The 23,834-nt window shown below is 30.8% G+C and overlaps 2 protein-coding genes across 3 annotated transcripts in view; both read right to left on the minus strand.

The window, feature by feature from the left end:
• Nucleotides 1-6,894, minus strand: part of LOC142333371 (uncharacterized) — a 109,886-nt gene extending 102,992 nt beyond the window's left edge. The window contains exons 1-3 of the mRNA XM_075380392.1: nt 6,760-6,894; nt 5,314-5,507; nt 1,983-2,158 (exon numbers count right to left, since the gene is read on the minus strand). Coding sequence (XP_075236507.1) covers nt 1,983-2,158; nt 5,314-5,507; nt 6,760-6,894 — 505 coding nt within the window. The remainder of the gene's footprint in view (nt 1-1,982; nt 2,159-5,313; nt 5,508-6,759) is intronic.
• A 7,707-nt stretch (nt 6,895-14,601) lies between these two features.
• Nucleotides 14,602-23,834, minus strand: part of ras (Inosine-5'-monophosphate dehydrogenase ras) — a 62,315-nt gene continuing 53,082 nt past the window's right edge. For both annotated transcript variants that reach the window (XM_075379641.1, XM_075379642.1), the window contains 3 exons: nt 22,964-23,107; nt 20,767-20,878; nt 14,602-14,952 (listed from right to left, as the gene is read on the minus strand). In XM_075379641.1, the coding sequence (XP_075235756.1) occupies nt 20,773-20,878; nt 22,964-23,107 (250 nt within the window). In that variant the 3' untranslated portion in view covers nt 14,602-14,952; nt 20,767-20,772. The remainder of the gene's footprint in view (nt 14,953-20,766; nt 20,879-22,963; nt 23,108-23,834) is intronic.

Here is a 23,834-nt window from a genome sequence, read left to right on the forward strand (position 1 = left end):
CTAGGTCTCATTGTATTGAAGGGTTGCAAAATATTCATTATATTTTTTTTTAATGTTTTGGGGGTCATAGAACTAATAAAAGGTAGAAAATAACTGCATTTGCGAATAATTATATTTTTTACTGTATTTTTCACAAACGTATTTTACCTAAATATTTGAGTATAAATTTATAAATAAAGTAAATCCAGTATTAGAACAACAATTTCTAAATCAAAATAAAATTGATATTTACTTATTAAATAAGTCATCAGTTAGAAAGTTTAATTAAGAAAAATAGAGAATTAATTATGTAATAAAATTAATTATATTAACTCTCGATGTCATGATTATTAGTAGGAACAGAATTAATTTAAGGATGCTACCTCAGATTGTTTTCTTAATCAGTAGTTGTACAATTCAACCATTAATTAATTAATAGTAAACTAAGAAATCACTGTAGCATGTTCAAAGACACCACAGAGCAAACTGAACAAGATATGCCACTGTCAAACATACTATGATGATGCCATTTTTTAAATATCTCCAAATAATTATTATAATACAAAAACTTTGAAGTATAACAGAAATTTATTGGCATGAGGAATCATTTTTCTTCTGAAACTTTGGCAGTGAAAGCAAGCAATTTTTTCCCCCATTCATAAGGAAATTTTTTTTTAATTTCTACATTTATTCAGTATTACAAAGATTTCATATCAGCAATGATCTCAAAAAGCAGGAAAAAACATAAAATATAAAAAGATTCATGTAGTGTACATATACATGCAAAATAATGAAAAAAAAATGAATTTGGAAATTATCACTTTGAAAACAAATGAAAGGAAAATTAAAAATTAAAATTAATACAAAGAAACAAGTAAATTAAAGACATTTAAATTATAAATACACTAATACAACAGAAAACTTAAGTAAGAATCAATCACCAAATTCAGTTTTAATATTAGCTTATTATATTATCTACCCAAATTCATTGCTGATTATTTTATTTAATAAGTTCATCTTATTAAAAGTCAGATCAGCAGTTTTTTAATTCATACTTTTTCCTAACAATTATAACTAAAATATTTTTGTAATCATTTAAATTTTATGATGTTTTTTCATTTTTACTTTTCTGGTGAATATAGCCAGAATAGCTAGCTGTATTAAACAAGAAGTAAGGTGATCATGTAAAAAATGAGGTATCAGGTTTTTTATAAGTCTTTGTTTTAGGATCCAACTAGTACATTTAGAACAAAAAACATACATATATATATATATGTATGTGTGTGTTGCACTAACTGATTTTCTTCATATCTGGCTCAAATATTTCTATTTATGGCAATGATCATATTAATTTTTTTTTAATTCATTTAAGTATGGGGGTTTTATTGTAAAAAAACAATTTTGATTTTCTACAGAGGCATTTTAGAGAAAACTTTATTAAAGTGAATTTTTTACCACTGATGCATTATTTTTTTTTAAATATTCAAATTTAGGTTAAAAAAACAAATTTGCTTAAGTAGTTTTCTTTAAATCTAACACTCCCTTCAAGAAAGGAAAAAACAAGAAAAAGAAAAGTTTCATAAAACTTTTCTGCTAGGCGTGCTACATTGAGGTTTATATCTTAAAAAAATTGTAGACATTTCTCGATAGTTCTACATATGAAGTATAACTTGTAAAAACATTTTTGAAAGATATTTAAACTGAAGGTAGATAGAGCAAAAGAACAAAAAACATACATTTCAACTTTAGGAGGTAGAAGTTGATTTTTTGAAAAGTTTTTTAAAATTATTTATCTAGGTACATTGTAGGTAAAAAATCTGCCTTAAAGTTTTTTTCTAAAATGTCTTTGAACAAAATCAATTTTTTTTTTTTGTGATATATATATATAAAATTTGTAAATATAATTAATACTAATATATATATATATATATATATATATCAGTATTATCTTTACAAATTTTCTAATATACCTACAATTAAAAAATAAATAAACTTTCACTTACCAAAAAAAAGAGAAATATTAAAAAATTGTATGTGTAACACACAACCAAATAAAACAAATGCAAGTGTGTAACTTACATCACTTAAGTAAAATGAGGAAAGAACTGATGTGGTATATGTATATATAGATATACCCACAGACAACAAGTGACATGAACACAATGTTAAATCATCTTCTCTATAAATTTTACATAACACAAAAGATAAAATTGTAAATATATTTTTTTTCTTTTTATTGTTATGGCTAAAAATATACAGATGATATGCATAATATATTAGATTGCATGATACTAGAGACTATCACTACAACAAAAAAGAAGCTATTTTTGACTGAACAAAAAAAAAAAAGTGAATACATTATCCTTCTTTAAAAAATGTTGGAAAAATAACTACAACAGAAATCTTATGTAGTCATCATGTGACATTTTATTTTCCATTGTATATGAGTATATATGGAATTCTTTGACGTACAGAAATTTTACATAAAATTCATTTTCTCATTATGAAAATGATTTATGATAAACATATCATACTGATATTTATTTTAAATGAAATATAATTAAATAATTAAACTGTATTAAAAATAAATGAATAACTTTTGTGAATAAGTAATAATAAAAAAAAAGTATGTTAATATTAATAACCAAATTAATTATCTTTCTTGGTCCAAAATCTAATCCAAATTTATATAATATAAAAAACAGATTAGCATCTTTCTTTGAATCATCGGTCATTTAAATAATTTAATTTATTCTCTCTATTCCTTTCTGTTCTTCTGTGCTAATCTTTTAACATCAAGATAATTAGACATCTCAAATATCTGCTTCATACATCTCAATCTTGATCGTTTTTTACTCTCTAATATTAAATTATTTGAAACTGGATGGCTAACTAACTTAGCATAATCACAATTTCTTTTCTTTTACACAAATTCTCAATATCACTTAAATATTGTGTATGATGAGGACAATCCTCTCCAAGCACATTCCTCTCAACACCTTCCACAGTTAACCCACACGCAAAATTGTCATCACTACTTCTTTTCATTAATACAGTTAAAAATAAAATAACACAGACTAAGAGTGGCAAAGTGTAGGTTTAATAAATTTTTTTTCCATGTTTATCCTCCAGGAATCACCATCAGGTATTACTTTGGAGGATGAATGAAGATATATGTAAGAGTGTAAGTGAAGTGTAGTCTTGTACAGTCTCAGGTCGACCATTTCTGAGATGTGTGTTTAATTGAAACACAACCACCAAAGAACACTAGTATCCATGGTCTAGTACTCAAATTCATATTAAAGTAACTGCCTTTACTAGGATTTGAACATTAGAACTCTCAAGTTTGAAATCAGCTGATTTGCGAAGACGCGTTCACCACTAGACCAACCCAGTGGGTTGCAGGTTTTCATCTGTCCAAACATGCACTAACTTGTGCGTGTTTGGACATAACCATCTGTGATGATCTGTTCTGTCATACTGCAATACTTTCCCAGTGCACTTTGAATTTACTGATGTAAAATTACCTTTTTTTGAAACATATTTAAAAATGTATAACTTGCTCTTTAAGTGTCCTTCTGGTAGAAGGGGGTTTCTTTTTCCGTTTAGTCTCCAGAACCACTGTAAGGTATTTACCACCATAAGGTAGGATGAATGTAAATGAAGTTTAGTCTTGTACAGACTCAGATTGACCATTCATGGATGTGTAGTTAATTGAAACCCAACCACCAAAGAACACCAGTATCCATGACCTAGTATAAAATCAAAATCAAATCTGTATAAAAGTAACTGCTTTTACCAGGATTTGAACCTTAGAACTCTTGACTTCGAAATCAGCTGATTTATAATGAAAAATTCAGCACTAGACCAACCCAGAGAGTTTGAAGGAAGGAGCTACTCAATGTAAACTGTTATTGGGTAATAAATCATTTTATGCCTAATTGCTAGGAGACACCCAAGAGCCGCCCCGAAGACTCCTCATATCAGGGAAAAGACCATGCATGTAATGCCCATAAGCCATCTCATCCCACCTAGTCTGCCACAATTGAAATCCATCATTCTCAATCTCTCTAATTCTAACAGAAGTTAGTTGACCCAACTTCTACACGAAATAGTGTTGCTAACGCTCAAACACAAGAAACACAATAGACTATTCTCCAGCAATCACCAGGACATTCTCACAAGAAATTGTACAGTAACCACCTGTTACCATTAACAATAGCAGGGGCTGGACCCTCAACAAAATGTCCCTATAAGTTTTAAATTTTAGCTTATCCACCCAAACAGGTGTGGTATACAACATAATTGCATCACACACATCCTTATACAGAATACTCAGTCTTAAAATTCAGACCCCAATCCACACGCGAATACCAAAGAAGGCATCGCTGACCTTCTTTGCGATGTACTGTAAATGCTCCTTAAAACGAAAATTTTCGTGAAAAAGCATCCCGATTTACTTCTAAACTTGAACATATCGAATTGTTCTGTGCCTGGCATTGAAACACGACTCGCCACATCATAGTCAAACGGCCCTTCAGCAGCGTCATCTTGGTTTTATCTGGATTGAATGCAATCTTATGTTGAAGGCCCTAGAGCTCAAGTATCCTGCATGCCTAAAGGATGCGGAGTTCAACCTCACCCCGTGAACATCCTTCGTCCAGCAGCAGCCCGTCATCACCGTAGGCGACAACGCGACAGCCGTATCAAAGAATCAAACTTCACAAACCACAATATGGGCCTAGCACACTGTCTTGGGGACAATCCTTTTTTTCCTTATTTTAACCCTGACTCCCGGAACCGGAACCGCAATTAAGCATTAACACGGTTCTGGGAGGTGCCTTCATCCCTAGTCCCCAGATGAGGAAAACACCAATCGAACCCAGATCTTCTCGCCTCTCAGAGTCACTCTTCAGTTTTAGAGAACCTCCATAAATGGAAACAAATGATTTCAGCTCAGTAAGTTCTCGCATCCACCGAGAAGTCATCTTCTCCCAACCCAAACTGCGGGGGGGAATGGAACGCTCAACGGCATCGATGAAAGCCGCCGATAACCGACTTGCCTGGCCCTCAAGATCAAGACCATCCAGACCCCTGTCCAAGCCACGGGGCCTGGCCGAAAAAATTGTGATAAACCTTCGCCAGTTGGTTTTCCTGTACAGAAAACACCTCTGCTGAACCGGGAAATTACACTTATAACCATCATTCAGGCCTTCAATGATCTCGAAGACAATAAGACGTTGATCACTAGAGAAATCAACCTTCCAACCACTGACACAGGTGGAAATACATCTTTCCAACCGTAACATACTGGTGCCGGTAATTGCTTCCTACCGTCCACTGTAAGTTGGCAGCTCACCAGAAACACTAAAAACCTCTAAGTCATGTTGCAAGACAAAACCTACAATCGCTTCACCACTCTCATTGGTATAATCACGATTATACCACCAATAACAATACCAACTGTGCTCTGAAAATTGAAGAATTTTCTCCCAGACCTCAAGATGACGATCAGCAGGGTCCCAATACTGGAAATAAGAACTTAAAATATATAGATGTAAGTTCTGAATACCTTTCCTAACAACTTGATAATTGTTAGAGAGCTGCCACTAGAAGACACAACTTATTTCTTTTCTGCACAAAACAACTGACATGCTGTCAGAACAATAAAATCGCTTCCATCCTGCAAAACCCGGCAGGTCACCATATGTAATATACAGATGCTGCAACAAAACAACACCTAGCTTACGACGTAAGGCCACTTCACCTAACTCGATTTGAACAATATAAGTACCTTGTCCATTCAACTGACCAAAACTAACAATCAAGAGAATTAAAATACGTCTCGACAGCTCTCGAATATGACCCACACTCCTTGGTATCAAAAGAGTGCTTATGATCTTTCCTCAACCTTTTTCAATTTATACACGATGGAGGATCAGCCTTTTTGGGAGTCCTTGCGCTTATGTCTTTCCTGACAGTAATGGACACAGATAACGGGCAGATTACAGAAATTAGCCCTGTGATCATACTGACAACACTTAAAACGCTACTCAACATCGACATACTCCTTGACGCTGCAAGAAACAAAATCAATGAACAGCCTCCCTTCAGCAATGAAGTACCCACCTCAAACAACCCGTGGTAGCGCCTTCCTGTTTTAAATAAAAACCGGACTTAAATGCAGCCTCGTCCAACTGTATGTTCTGTCCTCTAATGAAAGATATCACCTCATCCTTTGACGAGTTCAATACGATTTTGTCTCCTTGTTATCAGCCACCGCAACAAGGCCCTTCTTGGTTTCTCTTATGTATCATATTCTCAGATTTGACCTCATTGTTCGAAGAATGACTTTAAATTCGTCTCTCATCTTTTTACTAATTTTGGTATGTCCCTCATTCATATTAACGAACCGACATTCATTCATATCATATTAACCATTCATTCATATCATTCATATTAACCAACAGGATTGCCTTCGAGACAAACTGGCCTCTTCTTGTCCTTGATAATATCTGCATAATGTTTCTACTGGGCCTTAGGAGCTCAGCAACTAGCAAAGGAACAGTCTCTCCTTAACCATCTCTTCCTTCTCCAAGACTGGCTTAGAAGTCAATGGCTTGTATCCTTCTGCCAATGCTGGCCAATTTTGACCTTAAAATAGCTGAGGCACTTCTGGGATTCTTCAGAAAGGCCATCAGCTGCTCACTAAAAACTCTCATCAATGGCATGGAGCTACCAGGCTTACCTTTTGATTGCAGAGAATCAGTCTTCCTTTACCTGAGTGCAAGTCCCTGCCTGACTTTCTTCATCACCAGAGGAAGCTGACGAATCGTCAGTCCTTACCTCAGCAACTTCAACAGTCCTTCTAACCCACTTGGGCTTGGGTTGCTTCTTAGATTTGCTTTCTGACATTGCCGCCTAAAGAAATAAAAATCTAACGAACCTCGCTATCTACCAACTCAAATGGATGAACCCAAAAATGTGACAATTGCCCACAGCAAGCTACAGACAGCCAGAGGCCTATAAATCCTCCTGTTAGCTCCACTCGCACCTCTCATCTGTTGTTGGATCGGCTATACAAGAACTTGGCTGAGTAAGCAATCGTGTAATACCACAGATTACAGCACACACAAAAGGAGTGTAAACAGAACAACGGTCTTTGTCACTCCTTTGCCATGCACCTATCAGAACCTGAACAACAAATAGCTTTGGCCCACAATGAGGAGGGTGCATGTCCAAACCTAACCTATTTACTTTTCGGCCGAGATGAATAAATGATGAGTCCTGTTTAATTAGTAGAATACAGATGTTGCATTACTTAAGACTGACACAATGTTCGATACCAGTGGCAGTACACACACAACTATTAGCTCAAATAATGGCCAAATACAACAACAGATAAACTTGAAAATGTAAATAAAATTTATTTCTGACAGATGGTCTATCCAGTCCTCTCTTAAATGCATACTTGAAATTCATTGAAAAATTGTTTAAGTCTGGACTTAAACAGTGCATTAAAAACATATAGTTTTATTGCAAAAGTTGTATGATCTGAATCACTTTAAGGAAATATTCACAACTGTAACAAAAGATATGTTACATCACAGGCAGAAATTAAATATCAATTGGGCAGTTTCAAAAATTTGATCGAGAAGAAATTTTTTATAATCAACATAATAAAACATTATATCGACCACAGCATGAATGAGTAATTAAGCTATTCTGTGCATAATAAAAAAGAACTGCTTGGATGGATGACTCAAGGAAAACCATGTTAAAAACCTTGATCAAAGAAACATTACAAAATAATCACAAATAATTATTTAAAATATAAACATATTAAATAATGTTAAAGTTACATGAATGTATTATATGAGTATATAAAAAAATTACAAATTAATTCAGAACTCAGAAGGCATTTATCAAATTTTTTCCAGCACATATTTACGTATACGTTGAACGGGATGCAGAAAATGTAAGGGCTTTCCTGAATTTCTAAATTAATATTATTTGATAATTTATGAACTGAGCAATACTGCTTCTGTAAGAAAAAAAATTTATTGGTATTTTATTAAAACTGGTAGGTAGATATTTTAAATACTTCAGTAATTTATTAAAAATGACAACTGAAGTCTAAAAATGAAGATACTAAATACAAAAAATGATTCACAATTCAAAAGGCATTACTGGAAATTAATAAGAAATTTATATACACGTTGACCACGATGAAATTCAAGGTTTTTATTAATTAATATTATATAGTAGTGTTAATTTTTTAATTATATTATTTAAAAATTCACTAACAGTTTCTGTAAAAGAAAATCTTCTAAATTGTTTTTTAAATAAATTGATAGGAAACATTTTTTAAACAGTCTGGTAATGTATTAAAAATGGCAATGGAAATATAATAAGGCCATTTCTCATATATTATGTTAAGACACAAAAAAACAGTTCAGTTGCCTGATTTAATTGAAATGAATATTTTTATATGGTAAGAATATGCTTGTTCTTTATAACAAAATCTGCGTCACTGTCATTCATAAATAAAAATGCAAGCATAAGTTAAAAGTTTTTTAATTTTTTTAAATATTGGTTTACATGATTTATGGGTGCCAAATATAATCTGGCATCCCATTTTCATATGTCAAAAACATATTCATTTTTTAAGGGAACCCTAAAAAAAAAAATTAATTTGTTACAAGACTTCAGATAGGTATGTTTGTAAGGATTTGCTCAAATTGGCTGATACACAGTTGAAATTGTTAAACTGTTAAAAGTTGCAAAAATTATACATCTAACAACTTTGTGTATTCTATTACTATTAATAATAGAAATTATTTCCAATTCAATTCATGAACCAAATACAGCCACAAAATTGTTAAACCGCATAATTTTTTCAAGTAATTTCAGGGATATCCCAAATGTTTTGAATAAATGAGGTGTCAAGGCTTAAAATTGTATTTAATAAAAGGTTGGTATATACAAAGCTATAATGCTATTTTGGAATTTTCAAAATTTTTTATTTTGTAGAAGAGGCTGTTAATAAATTGTACACCAAATTTCATTACAATATCTCAGTCCTTTCTTAAGATATTATTTAAAACATAAAAAAATGGCGAACAAAGAGAAAATGAGGTTGGATTTGTTTGTATGCAACCTTTTTGTTTATTTTGACGATTTGAATCAGTCCCTTAGGTTTGACCAACACCTTCTGGGACATCTGTATAAAAAGATAATAAAATAAATGAAATAAAGTAAAGATTCAATTTATTTTATATCGTTTACATATCTGTTTAACTTCCTTACTGTTTTATGAACATAAAAGTACGATATCAAAAATAAACTGTTTTCATTGTCTTTTTCCCAAATGCTTTGACCCACATTAGCAACAGCTATTTTGTCTGCAACAGATAGTGTAAATTAAAACCTTTTCTTAATCGTACTAGTAAAACAATGATGGACTAGTTTTTTTCTGGTTCTTTTTTTTATCTGTTCACGCTAAAATGAAAAAGTCAACTACAACATGAAGAATTTTTTTTATTAATGCTAGTTTTTTAACATTTTTCATTGTTGAATTTTCTTAAAAAATGATTTGTGGGGTCTGAAAACTAAATCATACATCTATGGTGTTATCAACCTTAGGATATGAAACCTGTATAGTACACAGTAATACACTGCAATGTGACATCTTCCTTTCATGCTATTTTTACTTTCCTGTCTAGCACTGCAGCAGTAGAAGGGAAAGTATTGTGATCAATCCAAATTGGGCATATTTGGTTTTCACCATATCCTGATGTTTTGACACCTAAGGGACCCAAAAAAACTGGATGGAAATTTTCCAAATGTTTGTATACAAGCATGTATATGTGTGTGTTCGGTGTCACATATTATATCTCCAGAACTACTGGTCTGATTTTGACCAAACTTGGTCATATTACTTCTGTATATTGGGCACTGATGCCCATAAAATTTTCAACTTAAAAGGTCAAGAGGGTGAGGTTGTAAAGCAAAGTCACCCTCAGGTGACTTTGCTTTATCTCGAGATTTCACCTTATTATTCTTAGGCAAATTTGTTAACAATTAAGAAATAATAATATAGGCAAATTTTTTTTCCAAAATTACACCCTCCACCCCAACAAATGCTTTAAACTAGTGGCTAAGGGTGTACTACATCAATAGTATTCCCATCACTACAAGAACACTAGTGTAGCACTGACATACAGCTACTGAACAAAAATATTATATTTAAATAAAATGATATTTTTAATTAAGTTGTGTGTTAGAAAAAAGCCGCGTGACAGGAAAGTTCTTTAACTGTGTTGTTAGCTTTTTAAAAACTAATTCTATAATTAATCCTTATTTAAATAATTCACAAAATTATTTAAAAAGTTATCTACCAATATTTTTAAAATTAAATACTCTAAAATAATACAAAATTTTAATAATGAAAGCCAAATTTTTATCATTTAAACAATTTTTTCAAAATCTTTATTTTTTAAGTTTGGATGCTATAAAAAAATATTCCACATTTTAGCAAATAAGTTTATTAAAGATAACAATGAATTTATACATTTATACTAACTCTGCGCCAATGATGTGCGTGACCATTATAATGTGGTGTTGCAGGCAGAAAATGCATTAAGGTAAGGTAAGAACTAGATTCTTAGAATTATTTTCAAAGGGTATTCCCAAAAACCAACATTACATTTCAAAGTTACTGGTTGTATACACATTATTTTCATATAATACATATAAAGAAAGAAAAAATGATTTTATAACAAAAAATTAATAATAAATTTTATTAAAACATTATTTAATATATAGGGGTGAGAGAGATCTCTGCTTTGGTTAACAAGGAAAGGTTTAAAGGTTAAGAAAACAACAGTGGTAAATATTATTCAAATTTTATTACATAATCTTTATTAGTATGGAATACAACCTTTATCTCTGAAACGCAGTTCTGAAGTTCTAAATCATTTGGCAAGTGATTTCCAATGATATTTTTCCCATTGTTTGACATATAGCAGCAGCAGGTTTAGAAGCTAAAGTATTTTTGGTTAATATTTGAAACTTCAGTTTTTAACTAGCAAAGGACAAAAAATTGCGAGGAGGATGATGAATGGATAAACTATCAATGCGTAATATGATCATCTAGTATAGAAATATTTCTTTTCAACTTTCCAATCATTTTACACAATAGCATTCCACCAATTAAAATCAGACACTTGGATTTCAAAATTCAGTGAGTATTGCTTCCAAAAATTTCCACATATTGATTATTTATTTATTCATTTTTTTTTCAAAAAAGTAAAAATGTTATAATCTAAACAGAAACAAATTGGCTGATTAGAGAGGTCTTTCATGATACTGATAAAAATTTCTAACTGAATGAGCTCGGTAATGAAAATTCTCTCTGTTAACAGTCAGATAAGAAAGTAAGCTTAGTCACTCATAAGCAAAACAACTTTTAAAGGATATCCTTAACAACCCATGGTTTGTCCAGCTTGAACCCGTAAGAGAAGCCTTGTGATGATCCTGGTCGCCCCACCACCCCTTCTGTTCCTATCTCTGATGGAATTTACCAGATTATCTTTCAGACCTTCAATACCTGATTACATATTTCAGTCATCAGTATGGCCTCTTATCAGAAGGCACAGGAAAGTATATCAATCAGTAAAAAAATCTCAGAAAATCTGTATTTTTTTTTTAACAAAAAAATATTTAATTGTAAATAATCTGCAAAATAATGTTTATTCCAAGTTCAAAATATATTTTTTTGTCAAACAGACGTTTGTGCATATGTACATAGTATATTGGTCTGTATTTGGATCTACAACTCCAGATGAACAACTTTTTTCAAACTTGGTAGACAGGTATTACACCTTCGTGGAGAGGAGGAAATATGTATTAAATTTTTGTGAAAATTGCAAAAAGGAATGGGTATTCTGGCCAAAATGAAATTACAAATCCCCCAAAAACTGGCATACATTTTTTTTCTTTTTTTACCTATATCTTGCTTCAGAAAAGGATTTGTTTTGCATCTGTATTTTCTACATTGTTAGACCTTCAGACCATTATGAAAACCTTTTGTCCACCTACTCTAATGGTCTGTAGTTAAAAAAATAATTTTACTTTAAATCTATCTCACAAAGTTACCCATTGCATTTGAAATGGAAAAATCTTAATTTTTTGTAGCCCTTACTCTTCAGTATTTCTTGAAAAAAAATTAGCCAAAAATTTTAACCCCCTTCCTGGAAAATTGCAACTTTGTTTATTTAAAATTTTTGCTACAATAACTTAATATCCCTCCGTCTGTTTATGGGTAGCTCCAATTTAAAAGAATTTCAATTTTGATTTTAATTTATTTAAAACCAAACTTGGTGAATATTCTAATCATTAAAAAAGCCCCCTGACGCATAAACCCCAAATTTTCAAAAAGGCAAAAATATATTTTTCAAAATTGTCTAACGTTAAACATTTGTTATTGCTTTATTTTGTTGAGGATCTTGGCTTCAAAGATTAAAATTTATTACAATACATGGTTTTTTTTTTAAATAATGTTAAAGAATATGTGAAGCTGCTTAATTGAACGATTTTGGTTAATATTTTGTAATATATCTTTTCTTTCTTCCAGCTACTGAAGTTCACATTTTTGAGCTTTTTGAATATTCATAGCAAAAATATTTAAACAAAAATTTTTTTGTTTAATATTTTATATGAATGTCCTATTTTTTATTTGTCATAATAAATTCCATTTTTTTTTCAAAATATGTAATCAAAAATGTAACAGTAGCAAAGTATCTAGAACATAAGCATTCATTTGAACTTTGTAAAATGTTGTTTTTCAATAAAAAGTAATTACTTTATGATAGAGATCAAATAGAGCTTAAAATGATTGAATATGGCATAACCAGAAAGTGCTTTCAATCATGAATTGCATGGCTTAACTGGTATAGTCAGGAAAGTTATACAATTCATTACTGTTTTTTTTTTGTTTGTAACAGTAGCTAGAACCGAGCATGATACCAAAAGAACCTACTACAACATAGTCCATGTAAAAGGTTTCATTGTCACATACAATACAAACCACTTACATGATAGATAAAAAAGTAATTTATATTACTTAAATGGATAGTGTTCTGGTAAAGCAGTAGCTGCAAAAATAAAATCCTGACATTCATTTTATGAGGGTTATTTTTTTTCAAGGTCCAATCGGTCATAAAATTAAAACCACAGTAAAAATAAAACTTTTTTTATTTGTAACAAGTACTTACATAGTTATACTATTTGTCTATGTAGTCGCCACTCCAATTTTGACATTTGTAGTAGCAAGGTACCAACTTTCCAATACCCTCGTCATAGAACGGAGCCGCCTGTGTTTTCAGTGATGTTTCTACACTGATCTGCAGCTCAATGTCTGTGCCAAAATGTTGTCCTCCTAGCTAGCGTTTCACGTGAGAAAAGAGGTGAAAATCGGATTGAGCCAAGTCCGGGCTGTATGGTGGGTGATCAAACACTTCCCAACGAAAACGCTACAGGAGCTTCTTTGTTACAGCTGCAGTGTGCGGTCGAGCATTGTCATGGAGAAAGACAATGCCTGATGACAACATTCCTCTCTGCTTATTCTGAATCGCCCTTCGTAGACGTTGAAGAGTCACGCAGTATGAGGCTGCAGTTATGGTTGTGCCACGTTCTATGAATTCCACCAAGAGAACTCCATTCCGGTCCCAGAACACAGTAGCCATACACTTTCTGTTGGAGATGGTTCGCCTGAACTTCTTATAACAAAAAATTTACTAGGAGAATGTGAATGCATCTGCCGTTTGGATTGTTCTTTTGTTTTTTCAGTTTCAAAATGGACCCATGTCTCATCCTCTGTGACAATTTTATTCAAAATATCTTCTCCTTCATTGCAGTAGCACTGGAGAAACGTTAGGGAGGCGTCCATTCTCATTGTTTTGTGATGGTCAGACAGCATCTTGGGAACCCATCTTGCACACAGTTTGCGGTACTGAAGTCTCTCACTCACAATGGTGTAGAGAGCTGACCTTGAAATTTCAGGAAACGAATCGCTCAATACAAAAATTGTGAACCAACAATTTTCTTGAACCGCCTCATCCACTTGCTCAACGAGATCATCAGTTGACACTCGCTTCCTTCCCTGACCGCCTGCATCATTAAAATCTGTACGTCCTGCTATAAAGTTCCTGCACCATTGTCGCACTTTGCTGTCACTCATTGAAGTTTCACCGTACACATCACTTATTCGTCGATGAATTTCAGCCGCATTACATCCCTCAGCCTGAAGAAATCGAATTACCGCACGCACTTCACACTTGGCGGAAGATGCTATTGTTGCAGACACGTTTACATGCTAGCTGTGTGTTCACAACTTAACGAAGTGACGCGGCGTGATTGAAGGCCATCCATACTAGAGATGCTGTGCAACATGTATGCGCAAAGGTTCATCCGGTTTTTGCACGGGTTTTTATTTCGCAACCGATCAGACCTTGAAAAAAAACAACCCTTGTAATTACCTTCTATCATTAGTAGTTTCAGATATGACTATTATAAGTGGGGTATTAAAGTGTAAAATAAAATCATTTAAAACACACAACATTTCAATTTTCAATTACATTTTATTCATAATAATAAATTTACGCTTCTCTTCTTTTTCACATATAATCTTCTTATGCTATATTTTCTAATGCTATTATTAATACATAATACTTAATGCTTTATTACAGTTATTCATATAATAATTATCAATATTAAATAAAATTCATGATAAATCATTACAAATCTCAAATGGAAAAATAAAATAAATTAACCTACAGTTTGACACATTTTACTTCATAAAATATAAAAATTAATTAAAAGATATAAAATATAGTTATTTGATAGTACTTTAAATAAGATAATAATTACACTGTAGATGTTCCCTTTGTACCTTCCAATCACTGTGATAAACTAGAAAGAAAAAAAGGAAAGAAAAATTAGTCTACTATCGATAACTCTAATCCCAAGAGAACTTGAAATTAATTAAATTTTCCTACTTTTAACAGAGTTTATAAATTATTTTGTGATACAGAGGTAAAGTATTTTGTGTTATACTATATTTTCTTATAGCAATTAAAAATCTATACGTACTGCACTCTAATGTACATTAAATGATTATAAAACCACTTTAAATATTTATTAATAAATATTACTGTGTGAAAATGTCATTATCCATATGTAAGTTAAGGTAAACTGAAATAAAAAAAGTAATGTACATTACTGACTTGTAAAAGGTTTATAATTTTACTTTACTTTTGGTTACTGACATCATGTGAGTATCATGTTCTCAATAGAAACAACAGCAAAAACTGTTGGGAACTTCATAAATTTTCCTAAGAAAATGTGAAAAATTTTTGTAGCACCTTTAGTGACTTTAACAATCAAATTTATATTTTTTCCAAAACTTCATCATCTTCATCTGAAGCACCATTTCTATCATTATTTAATGATGCAATCATCATTGTAATGATGATGCTTTCTATCATTTAATGTTCCTGTGATTGCTCTACATCCTCATCTACTTACATAAATTCTTTAATCAAGGTCTTCTTTCAAGTTAGGTTAATTTTGAATTTATATCCGATAGTTAAACTGTTCACCTTTTTTTTAGCAATCTTTCCACTGTATTCAACTGAAAATAAGCTGTACACTACACTACAATTGTTGTAAAAAGTTAACAAGCCAAACACGAGGATAATGATAACGCATACGTAAGAACATGCTACACTGACAACTGGCAACAGAAATCAACAAGTCACAATATACTTGTTTACTGGAATAGGGATTCAAGTGTTTCTATGTCATGTGACTCCATGGCAAGAACTCTGAGATTTAGATTTGGTTTATCAAATTATAGAAGTAATCGTTTGATAATTTATAACTTATAGACATATAATTACCCCCAATAACTTTTTTACATAAGACAGGTTTTCAAGGGAAATGAAAAAAAATTCACATTATCAAGGATTTTCAGTTATCAAGAATTGACTGTAACGTAATTACATTTAAACATGGAGTGATTTAAGTAATGTAGTGGCTCTGTAAATTTACACAAAGTAAAAATAGTTATACATAAATAATGAACTAAAAAACAATAACTAGTTAAACAAAAATTTTTAGAATGCATATCTATACATTTCATCAATTGTTAATTTACGTTACATTAAAACTGACTGGTTTAATTCTACAATTTGCTGCTAACCTCATAAAACTGCAAAGAAAGGTGGTTTCTTCCTTCTACATGCTGTGCTCAAACTCTTGGTCTCCGATGTTAGGTAAATTTTATAAGAAAGCTACCTATTGTAATGGGTTCCATGATTCGACTTCCGGAAAATTTTGACATATCTTCGCATCTTCATATCTTTCACATCCCCCCAGATCCAAAACCATCATCAGTTCAAAGGCTTATACATATACATTTATATCTATTATCTATATATACATTTCACTTTCTTGTGGACACGGTAACTGCCATAATTTTGTACCATCACTTTCAAATTTATACATAAAATATAACAATCCAAAATCTCAGTCAAGTTCATTAATGGGCAAAATTAGACCTGGGGGGGGGGGAATAGGGGGCTTTTATGAAAAAACAAAATATTGCTTTAACTTTCTTATTAACTAAAATATTGAATTCATTAAAGTTCCTACTATTCTTTGGATACGAGCCTAAAACTTATATAAGTTTTTTGATATCACCAACCATTGACCCAGGGGATGGAAAAAATGGAGTTTCAAAGACAAAAAAAATCATACCACCCTTAATACACAAAATATCAAATCGGTTTAAAGTGGTCGTTAGCCCTCTAAACATTACCTTAACTAAACTTTTATCTGAAAAAAGTTTTGATATGACCAACCCTTATGGTAAGGGATAACCAAAATGTTGCTGGAATTGTAAGAATATGGGGCTTGTTGTATTCTAAACATGTGAAACGTTTTTTCACATGCAAACATTGTCATATTGAGTAAATTTTAAGTTGTTCATAACTTTAAGGTAGAAATATTTTTTATCCTCTACTTAGCACTGGTGAAATCTACTTCTGCCTTCTGGTGTGCTGAATGGGATTTTTTTTATTGCATTAACTATGAAAATTTATAAATGATTTGTTACTATAATTTAGCACTTGACACAAAGGTCAATTTTTTTGTACTGCAGATTGTTTGTTATATTTAGCTTTTTCAAGAAATTGTTTATATTTTAGTGTAATTAAATTTAATACATATTTTTTCTCAATTATTTTTCATTGTTGAATTCTTTTCTTGTACTAAATGGAGGCAAAATATATAATAAACAGTATCTAATCAAAAGTTACACATTAACTTGTAATTTTATATTACACCAGTGTTTCTTACAGATGTAACACACGTAAAGCACCTGAGGTTCAAGTAGTTCTTTCTTTGTTAGTAATGAAGATCACAAACATTCAGTCCATGTGGCTAATGAGTGTAAGTAACACTTGTTAGAGCTGAATATATCCTGTTTGCATTTTGAATACATATTTTTTTGTTTTGTTTTTGTGTTAAATGTAAAAAGGTAATGAAGCAAAGACAAACAGGGAAGCTACAAAAACAAAAATTATTAAGTCTTGTAAGACATGGATTGATGACAAAAAAAGATTAAGTGGTTTTAAACTAACTAGAATGAAGAGAGAGGACCTAGATACCAAATTTTAAAAAGATCAATGCTGATGGGTCACGTGAAGAACATTTTATATTTATCCAAAACTGCAACACTGGCACTGCTAATAACTAGAACTAACCGTTATATGATTTTCGCCGACAACTCATGACATTCCATCAGTTAGTTTACTTGTTACAACCATTTGAAGTAAACAAATTCTTTTCCTTTTCAAATTAACACCACCTCCATGGAAGAGAGGTAGTTCTCACCTTTCATCCAGAAGTTTCTGGATTCAAACCCAAGCATTTTTTATATGCTACAAAAATCCTATTCCATATTCTCACGTACCAGGTTTACGCTTTGCGGTGAATTAATGGGGGTAAAAAAAACAATACAGTGAATTAAATATTTGTTTTTGAAAAGGCCTAATGTTCAAGATATCAGGAGAAAACTCAACAATATTTCTGGTGACTCTGCACAGATGAAATAAATTTTTTTGTTTAGTAAATACAAATGCGGTTGCATAATCACAAGATGTACTAACTAAACCTTCTTACAATCAATCAAAAGTATAATTACATGGCTACTTCTAATAAATGTTGAAAATTTTAAATTTTTTGTGTTAGCTCATAACCAACAATGAAATACAAATTCATCGGTACCTATCAAAAATGAACGAATAGTCAAAATAATGGGAAAATCCTGGTAAGAGTGCTATAAAGAAGGCTGAAAAGATTATAGCAATTTTTTTTTTTTTTAAGGATGTGCAACACAAATACTAATCAATTATCTTGAAAAAAAACAATCAGAGAACATGCAGCATTATTAGATCGACTGAATAATGAATAAAAGCAAAATATTTGATAAAGAAACAATGCTTTTTTTGTTATGAAAACACAGTAGCTTATACAATAGCAACCAAGTGAAAATTACATTAAGAACTGGTTCCATTCCCCATATTTTCCAGATTTTGCAATGTGTGATTTTTTCTTATTATTTTCAAATGTTAAAAAATGGCTTGTTGGAAAAAGATTTGCATCAAACAAATGATGTTTTATAAATTTCAATAAATCATATTTTTCTAAAAAGCCGGAATAAGAACACTAAAGCTATAGGAGACTATTAGAAAAATATGTATTTTATAGTTTTATTAAAAAAAAATTGTTTTCATAGTTATTCTGAAAAAATATCAAATGTTTCTAGTATATTAACAGAACTAGATTTAATAAGATTGATTCTTGAAAAAAATTTAGAAAAGTTAAAGCAATAACATAAGACACACATGTTATTAAAATATATGAAACAGATAATTCAGGATGTAGAATGTAAGAGGTAGGTTGAGGCTAGGACAGTTTGCTAAAACAGTAATAATGAATAAAATGTATCAAAATAGTCAAATGGTTTAACACAAAAAAAGTCTTAAATAAATGTTTAGTGAACAACAAAAAAGTACTTCTATAAAGCAGAAGAATTCTTAACGAGGAGTCTGGATTGCATAAAAATGTTCCTCCTTTACAACTGTTCAGAGATTCTTTTTTTGTGAAATTTTTGTTTTTAATGTAGATAAGTTTCATTATAAAATATGTTTAGTTTAATGCATAACAACCTGCGATAACAATCAACTTTGCTGTAATATTGGTAAAATTAATAACCGAAAGCAACACTATTAATTACATATACCAATAACCAATGGGTGTTTCAAAAAGGATACAATCCTAAAATTAAGAAGGTAGAAGTCATGCATAGGTAAATTTTATTTCTCCCTACATGTCAGCTGGCAAAACTGTACTCCAGGTTAGTAGCTTGTAACAATTGAAATGTCCTTCTTATCTACTAGTGCTATACCAGTAAAAATTTGTCTCTATTGCGTGTTAACTATGTCGTTTACCAAGGATGAATATGTGTTTATTATCGAGACTTATTATGGGTATAAATCTTACCGACGAGTGAAAGATGAGTTTGGATAAAATTTCCCTATTCTTCAGATCCTATTAAGTAAGTCAAGAATATTGTGTTTGTTTAATAAATTTTTTGAGACTGCGAGTGTACGTGATCGGAAAAGCACAGGTTGACTGTCACTGTTAACAGTAGAAGTTCTGAAGGATGTTAAAGAATGTTTCATCCATAAAGTTGCTAACAAAGTTATCTCCACAAGCCAGGCTTTCACTATCTACAGCTTTCAGGGCTATCAAAAAATTACAATTGCATGCATGCTTATAGCATTAGTGTTGTTCAAAAACTGAAAGAAGTAGACCAAAGAAAATGTTTATCGTATTGTCAGTTTTCTTGTTGATAACAATAGTATTCAAATTTTGGACTGTTTATTTCAGGTTGATTCATTTCACGAGGCATGGTTTCATTTGGATGGCTACATTAACAGCCAAAACTGCCAAATATGGAGTGCTGAAAATCCTAACGTGTTTCACAAACGAACATTATACGCAAGTAAAATTGGTGTTTGGTGCAGCGTGGTTTATTTCAACTTAATCAAACGGTTTATTGCCACATTAGATTTACAAGGAACGAGAATGTCGATTCCAGCAGGATAATGCAACGTGTCATACCGCTAATGAAATGGATATTTATATGAATTTTTTGTTTGATATCAAAAGGGTCGTGGTCTCTACGATCCCCAGATCTTACAATGGCAGACGTTTTCCTTTGGGGGTATATAAAAAGTGTAGTTTTTAAAAACAATCCTCATACACTTGACAAATTGTAGGCTAACATTGAAAGTGAGATTTCTAACAATACTGAACAAATATTATGAAAAGAGGCTGCAAATGTTTTGAAACATGTATGAACCTACAACAGGAACACAAGAAATCATTTTGAACATCTATTGTAAAGTTATTAAAGGTAATCTGAATATTGTTATTTAAGTATTTTATTAACATTAATATTTTTGTAATAAGTTAACATCGTCAAACAAAGGGTAACATCCTTTTTTGACACTGCCATTATATTGCAATAAAAATATTAATAAATTAGACTTTAACAAAATTCAATTTCCATATCCCACACACAAGCTTTATGAAGCTTATGTGGCGATATCAAGTAAAAAAATATTATTATACATTTATTGAAGTAAAACATACCATTCATTAAAACAATCTCTTTTCATATGAAAACAGTCCATGAACATTACCCTCAGACTGCGCTGACATTGTTCTTCTCTCAAATCTTAACTCTCCGCTATACATCATTGCTCTGAAAACAACAGATACACCATTATATCAAGAAAATACATACAGGATATTTAGTGAAGAAACAGAAAGAATTTCAGAACGTGTTCTACTAGTGAAAATAAAGAAAATCTGGAAATGTTTCATTTTCAAATACAAGTAATAAGGTATTTCCAAAGTGTTTTAATTCTAAATATTATCATCCAACTCTACAATATACACTATCCTGATTCTACTAAAACATACTGAATCATCTGATATGTTAGAAACGAAGCGACTGACGCCATTCTTATTCAATTTCAAATTAAATCAGGCTAACTTATTGTAGTAAATAATTTCTCTGATAAATAAACTTTTAAACCCTATAAAATCAAGTGGGCTGAACAAGACTTGTATTTAAATGTCAACTTTTCTAAACTTTAATTTACAATATTGAAATCGAACTTATCTAGTATTATTGCAGATGACTTGAGAACTTTTTTATAAAAAAAAGTGGTTCCCCATAAGACTTGGCCTCAGAATTTAATAAACTTCTGTATAACCTCTGAAACCATTATTTGTTTTTCAAGTTGTGGCTGTTATTGAAAATATTATATATGAGGTAGCTATACAGCAAGAGCATCAAATGGGACCCAAATTTTTTACTAAAAATTTTACTCTTGTTTTTACCAATTATTCTAAATACAGTACAATTTTGATAATAAGAACACCCCTAATGTCAAGGGGATAAACTGGATTTAAATTTTTTACCAACAACTTTCAACTTTTTTGTCAATTATATTTTTAATTTTGTATAAGTTTTTAGGTAAAAAAAAAAATCATTTATCAAAAGTATCATATTGAACCCAAATTTTTTTACTGAACTTTTTTTTTAATTGCACTCTAAATATTACATTTTAAATCATTAATTTAAAAACCATATGGTATATCTGAAATAATGTGTAAAGCAGAAATAGTTTTGCCAGCTTTTTTATTAATAAAAATGTGAGACAGATATTTAAAGAAAAACACATTACAATTACCTTAGATGAATTTAGTGATATGGTATTAACATTTTCTAAATATTGGTAAAAGTGAGAATGACTCATACTTACAACTTAATATATACATCTAAGATGGACAACAGTGCATCTGCCCTGATAATAACAGTAAATGGTACTATCAAAACATATAGTTTTCAGAAATAAAAGAAGCAAGTTGTTAGCAAAAGAATGTCTACTCTATTAACATACGATCATAACACTACGACTTCTCCTTTTATAATGAATTATCATTTATTTATTTTTTATGAAGCACATTATAAAATCTTAGGAAAGTAAGCACTTAAAGGCTGTATATTTTTCTATATTTCTACATTATACTTCTTTAAATTGACTCTAAAAATAAATTTTTAGTCTACATATTAGCAAATTTTATCTACTACACTTTCTCAGTTCCAAGAGGCTGGTTTTTACAAATTTTTGTGCTTATTTAAAAGTAATTAAAGAAAGCTAAAAACAGAATCCTTTGCAAAATTAATAAGTTGGTTCTGCCACTACAGAACTACTATCTTTTTTTAGGATTAAGCTCAAAACACAAAATCACTGATCAATCTTTTCCATCGTTTTAAATATCTTTTTCTCTTCTTAGATTCGTAGATATAGGACAGACCATGTGCTGAGAATCCTAAGATATATATACAGCCGGTGCATTCTTGGCATAATCTTATGGAGGCCTATCTAAACTAGAAACTATGTTTTCTGTCTACTGGTCTGAGGGATGCACAGTTCTAATAACTAAATTGACATTACAAAAAAAATAAATAATTTATTGGTGAAATGTAAAACTGTAAAAATATAAATTGATAAAGCTGTAAAAGAATGGAATACGTACAATATATAATAACTCTGTACCGTGTAAAATTATAGATCGCATTTGTATATATTTATTTATCTAGTTGTTAATAACAATTAGAAATTTAAATTAAATTAATTTTAATTAAATTTAAATTATCATCAATTTTTTTCAGGAAAGTAAATAAATTTTTTAAAAAGACAAATAAGGAGGCAAGATAAGTACTTTCTGCTCATTGCCAACAAGTAAAATTTGTTATTGTTTACTATCAAAATACCTTAAGTTAGACAAACTTCTTGTACCAATATCTTGACAACTATGTCTCAATCCACACTGTAAGTAAGGAAGAAATCTCAACACGGAACCTTTATCGACAATTGATCCGCTTACACCCTGAGCAACTTTCAGCTTATCGACATCACTGAAAAATGACAAAAAAAATTTTAAAATAAATAATCATAACAAACTTATTCACTTATATGTAGTTAATTATTTAATGTTAAAAACAGTTATTTAACATCCAAAGAAAATCCATCAAGCCAAACATAGATTGTACCGATGAAATACCCGCACACAAACTTCTTTACTATATCAAAACAAGCTATTTAAGACAAAGTTAACATTTGGACAACATCAAACTCTGTTAAATATAAAAAAATTTTTCAGGTTTCCTGATGATTAACAGCAAAATTAAAATACGTACAATCACAAATCCTGTTTTACAAGCAGATCACAATACACTAGTTCAATTTTATAAACTGTGAACAATATTGTTTTACATTTCAAAAATAGGTGGCATTAGTGTCACAGGGCTGCAATCAAATACAGAATACATAAAACAATTTTTCATTTACAGATATATTCCATCTAATAACTGTGTATGGACTTTCCTAGAACATATTCTCATTTGTTTCACAATTTAAGTCTCCTATTCTACTGATAATTGTAGATCAAAGTAACAATTTTGATGACCCAAAAATATTTCATAAATAGTCCAATCTACCATCATACATTTCAAGCCCACACTCAGAATATCTAACTGTTGCTTGTTTGAACCCCCAAGAATAAATTAAAAAAAAGTACTTTTCAGTAAGGTAATTAGAATTATCTTGTAACGAATTTGAACTTAACCGAACAGCAACATGTAA

Source organism: Lycorma delicatula, chromosome 12 (assembly GCF_047948215.1).
Source record: "Lycorma delicatula isolate Av1 chromosome 12, ASM4794821v1, whole genome shotgun sequence".
Lineage (NCBI taxonomy): Eukaryota > Metazoa > Arthropoda > Insecta > Hemiptera > Fulgoridae > Lycorma > Lycorma delicatula.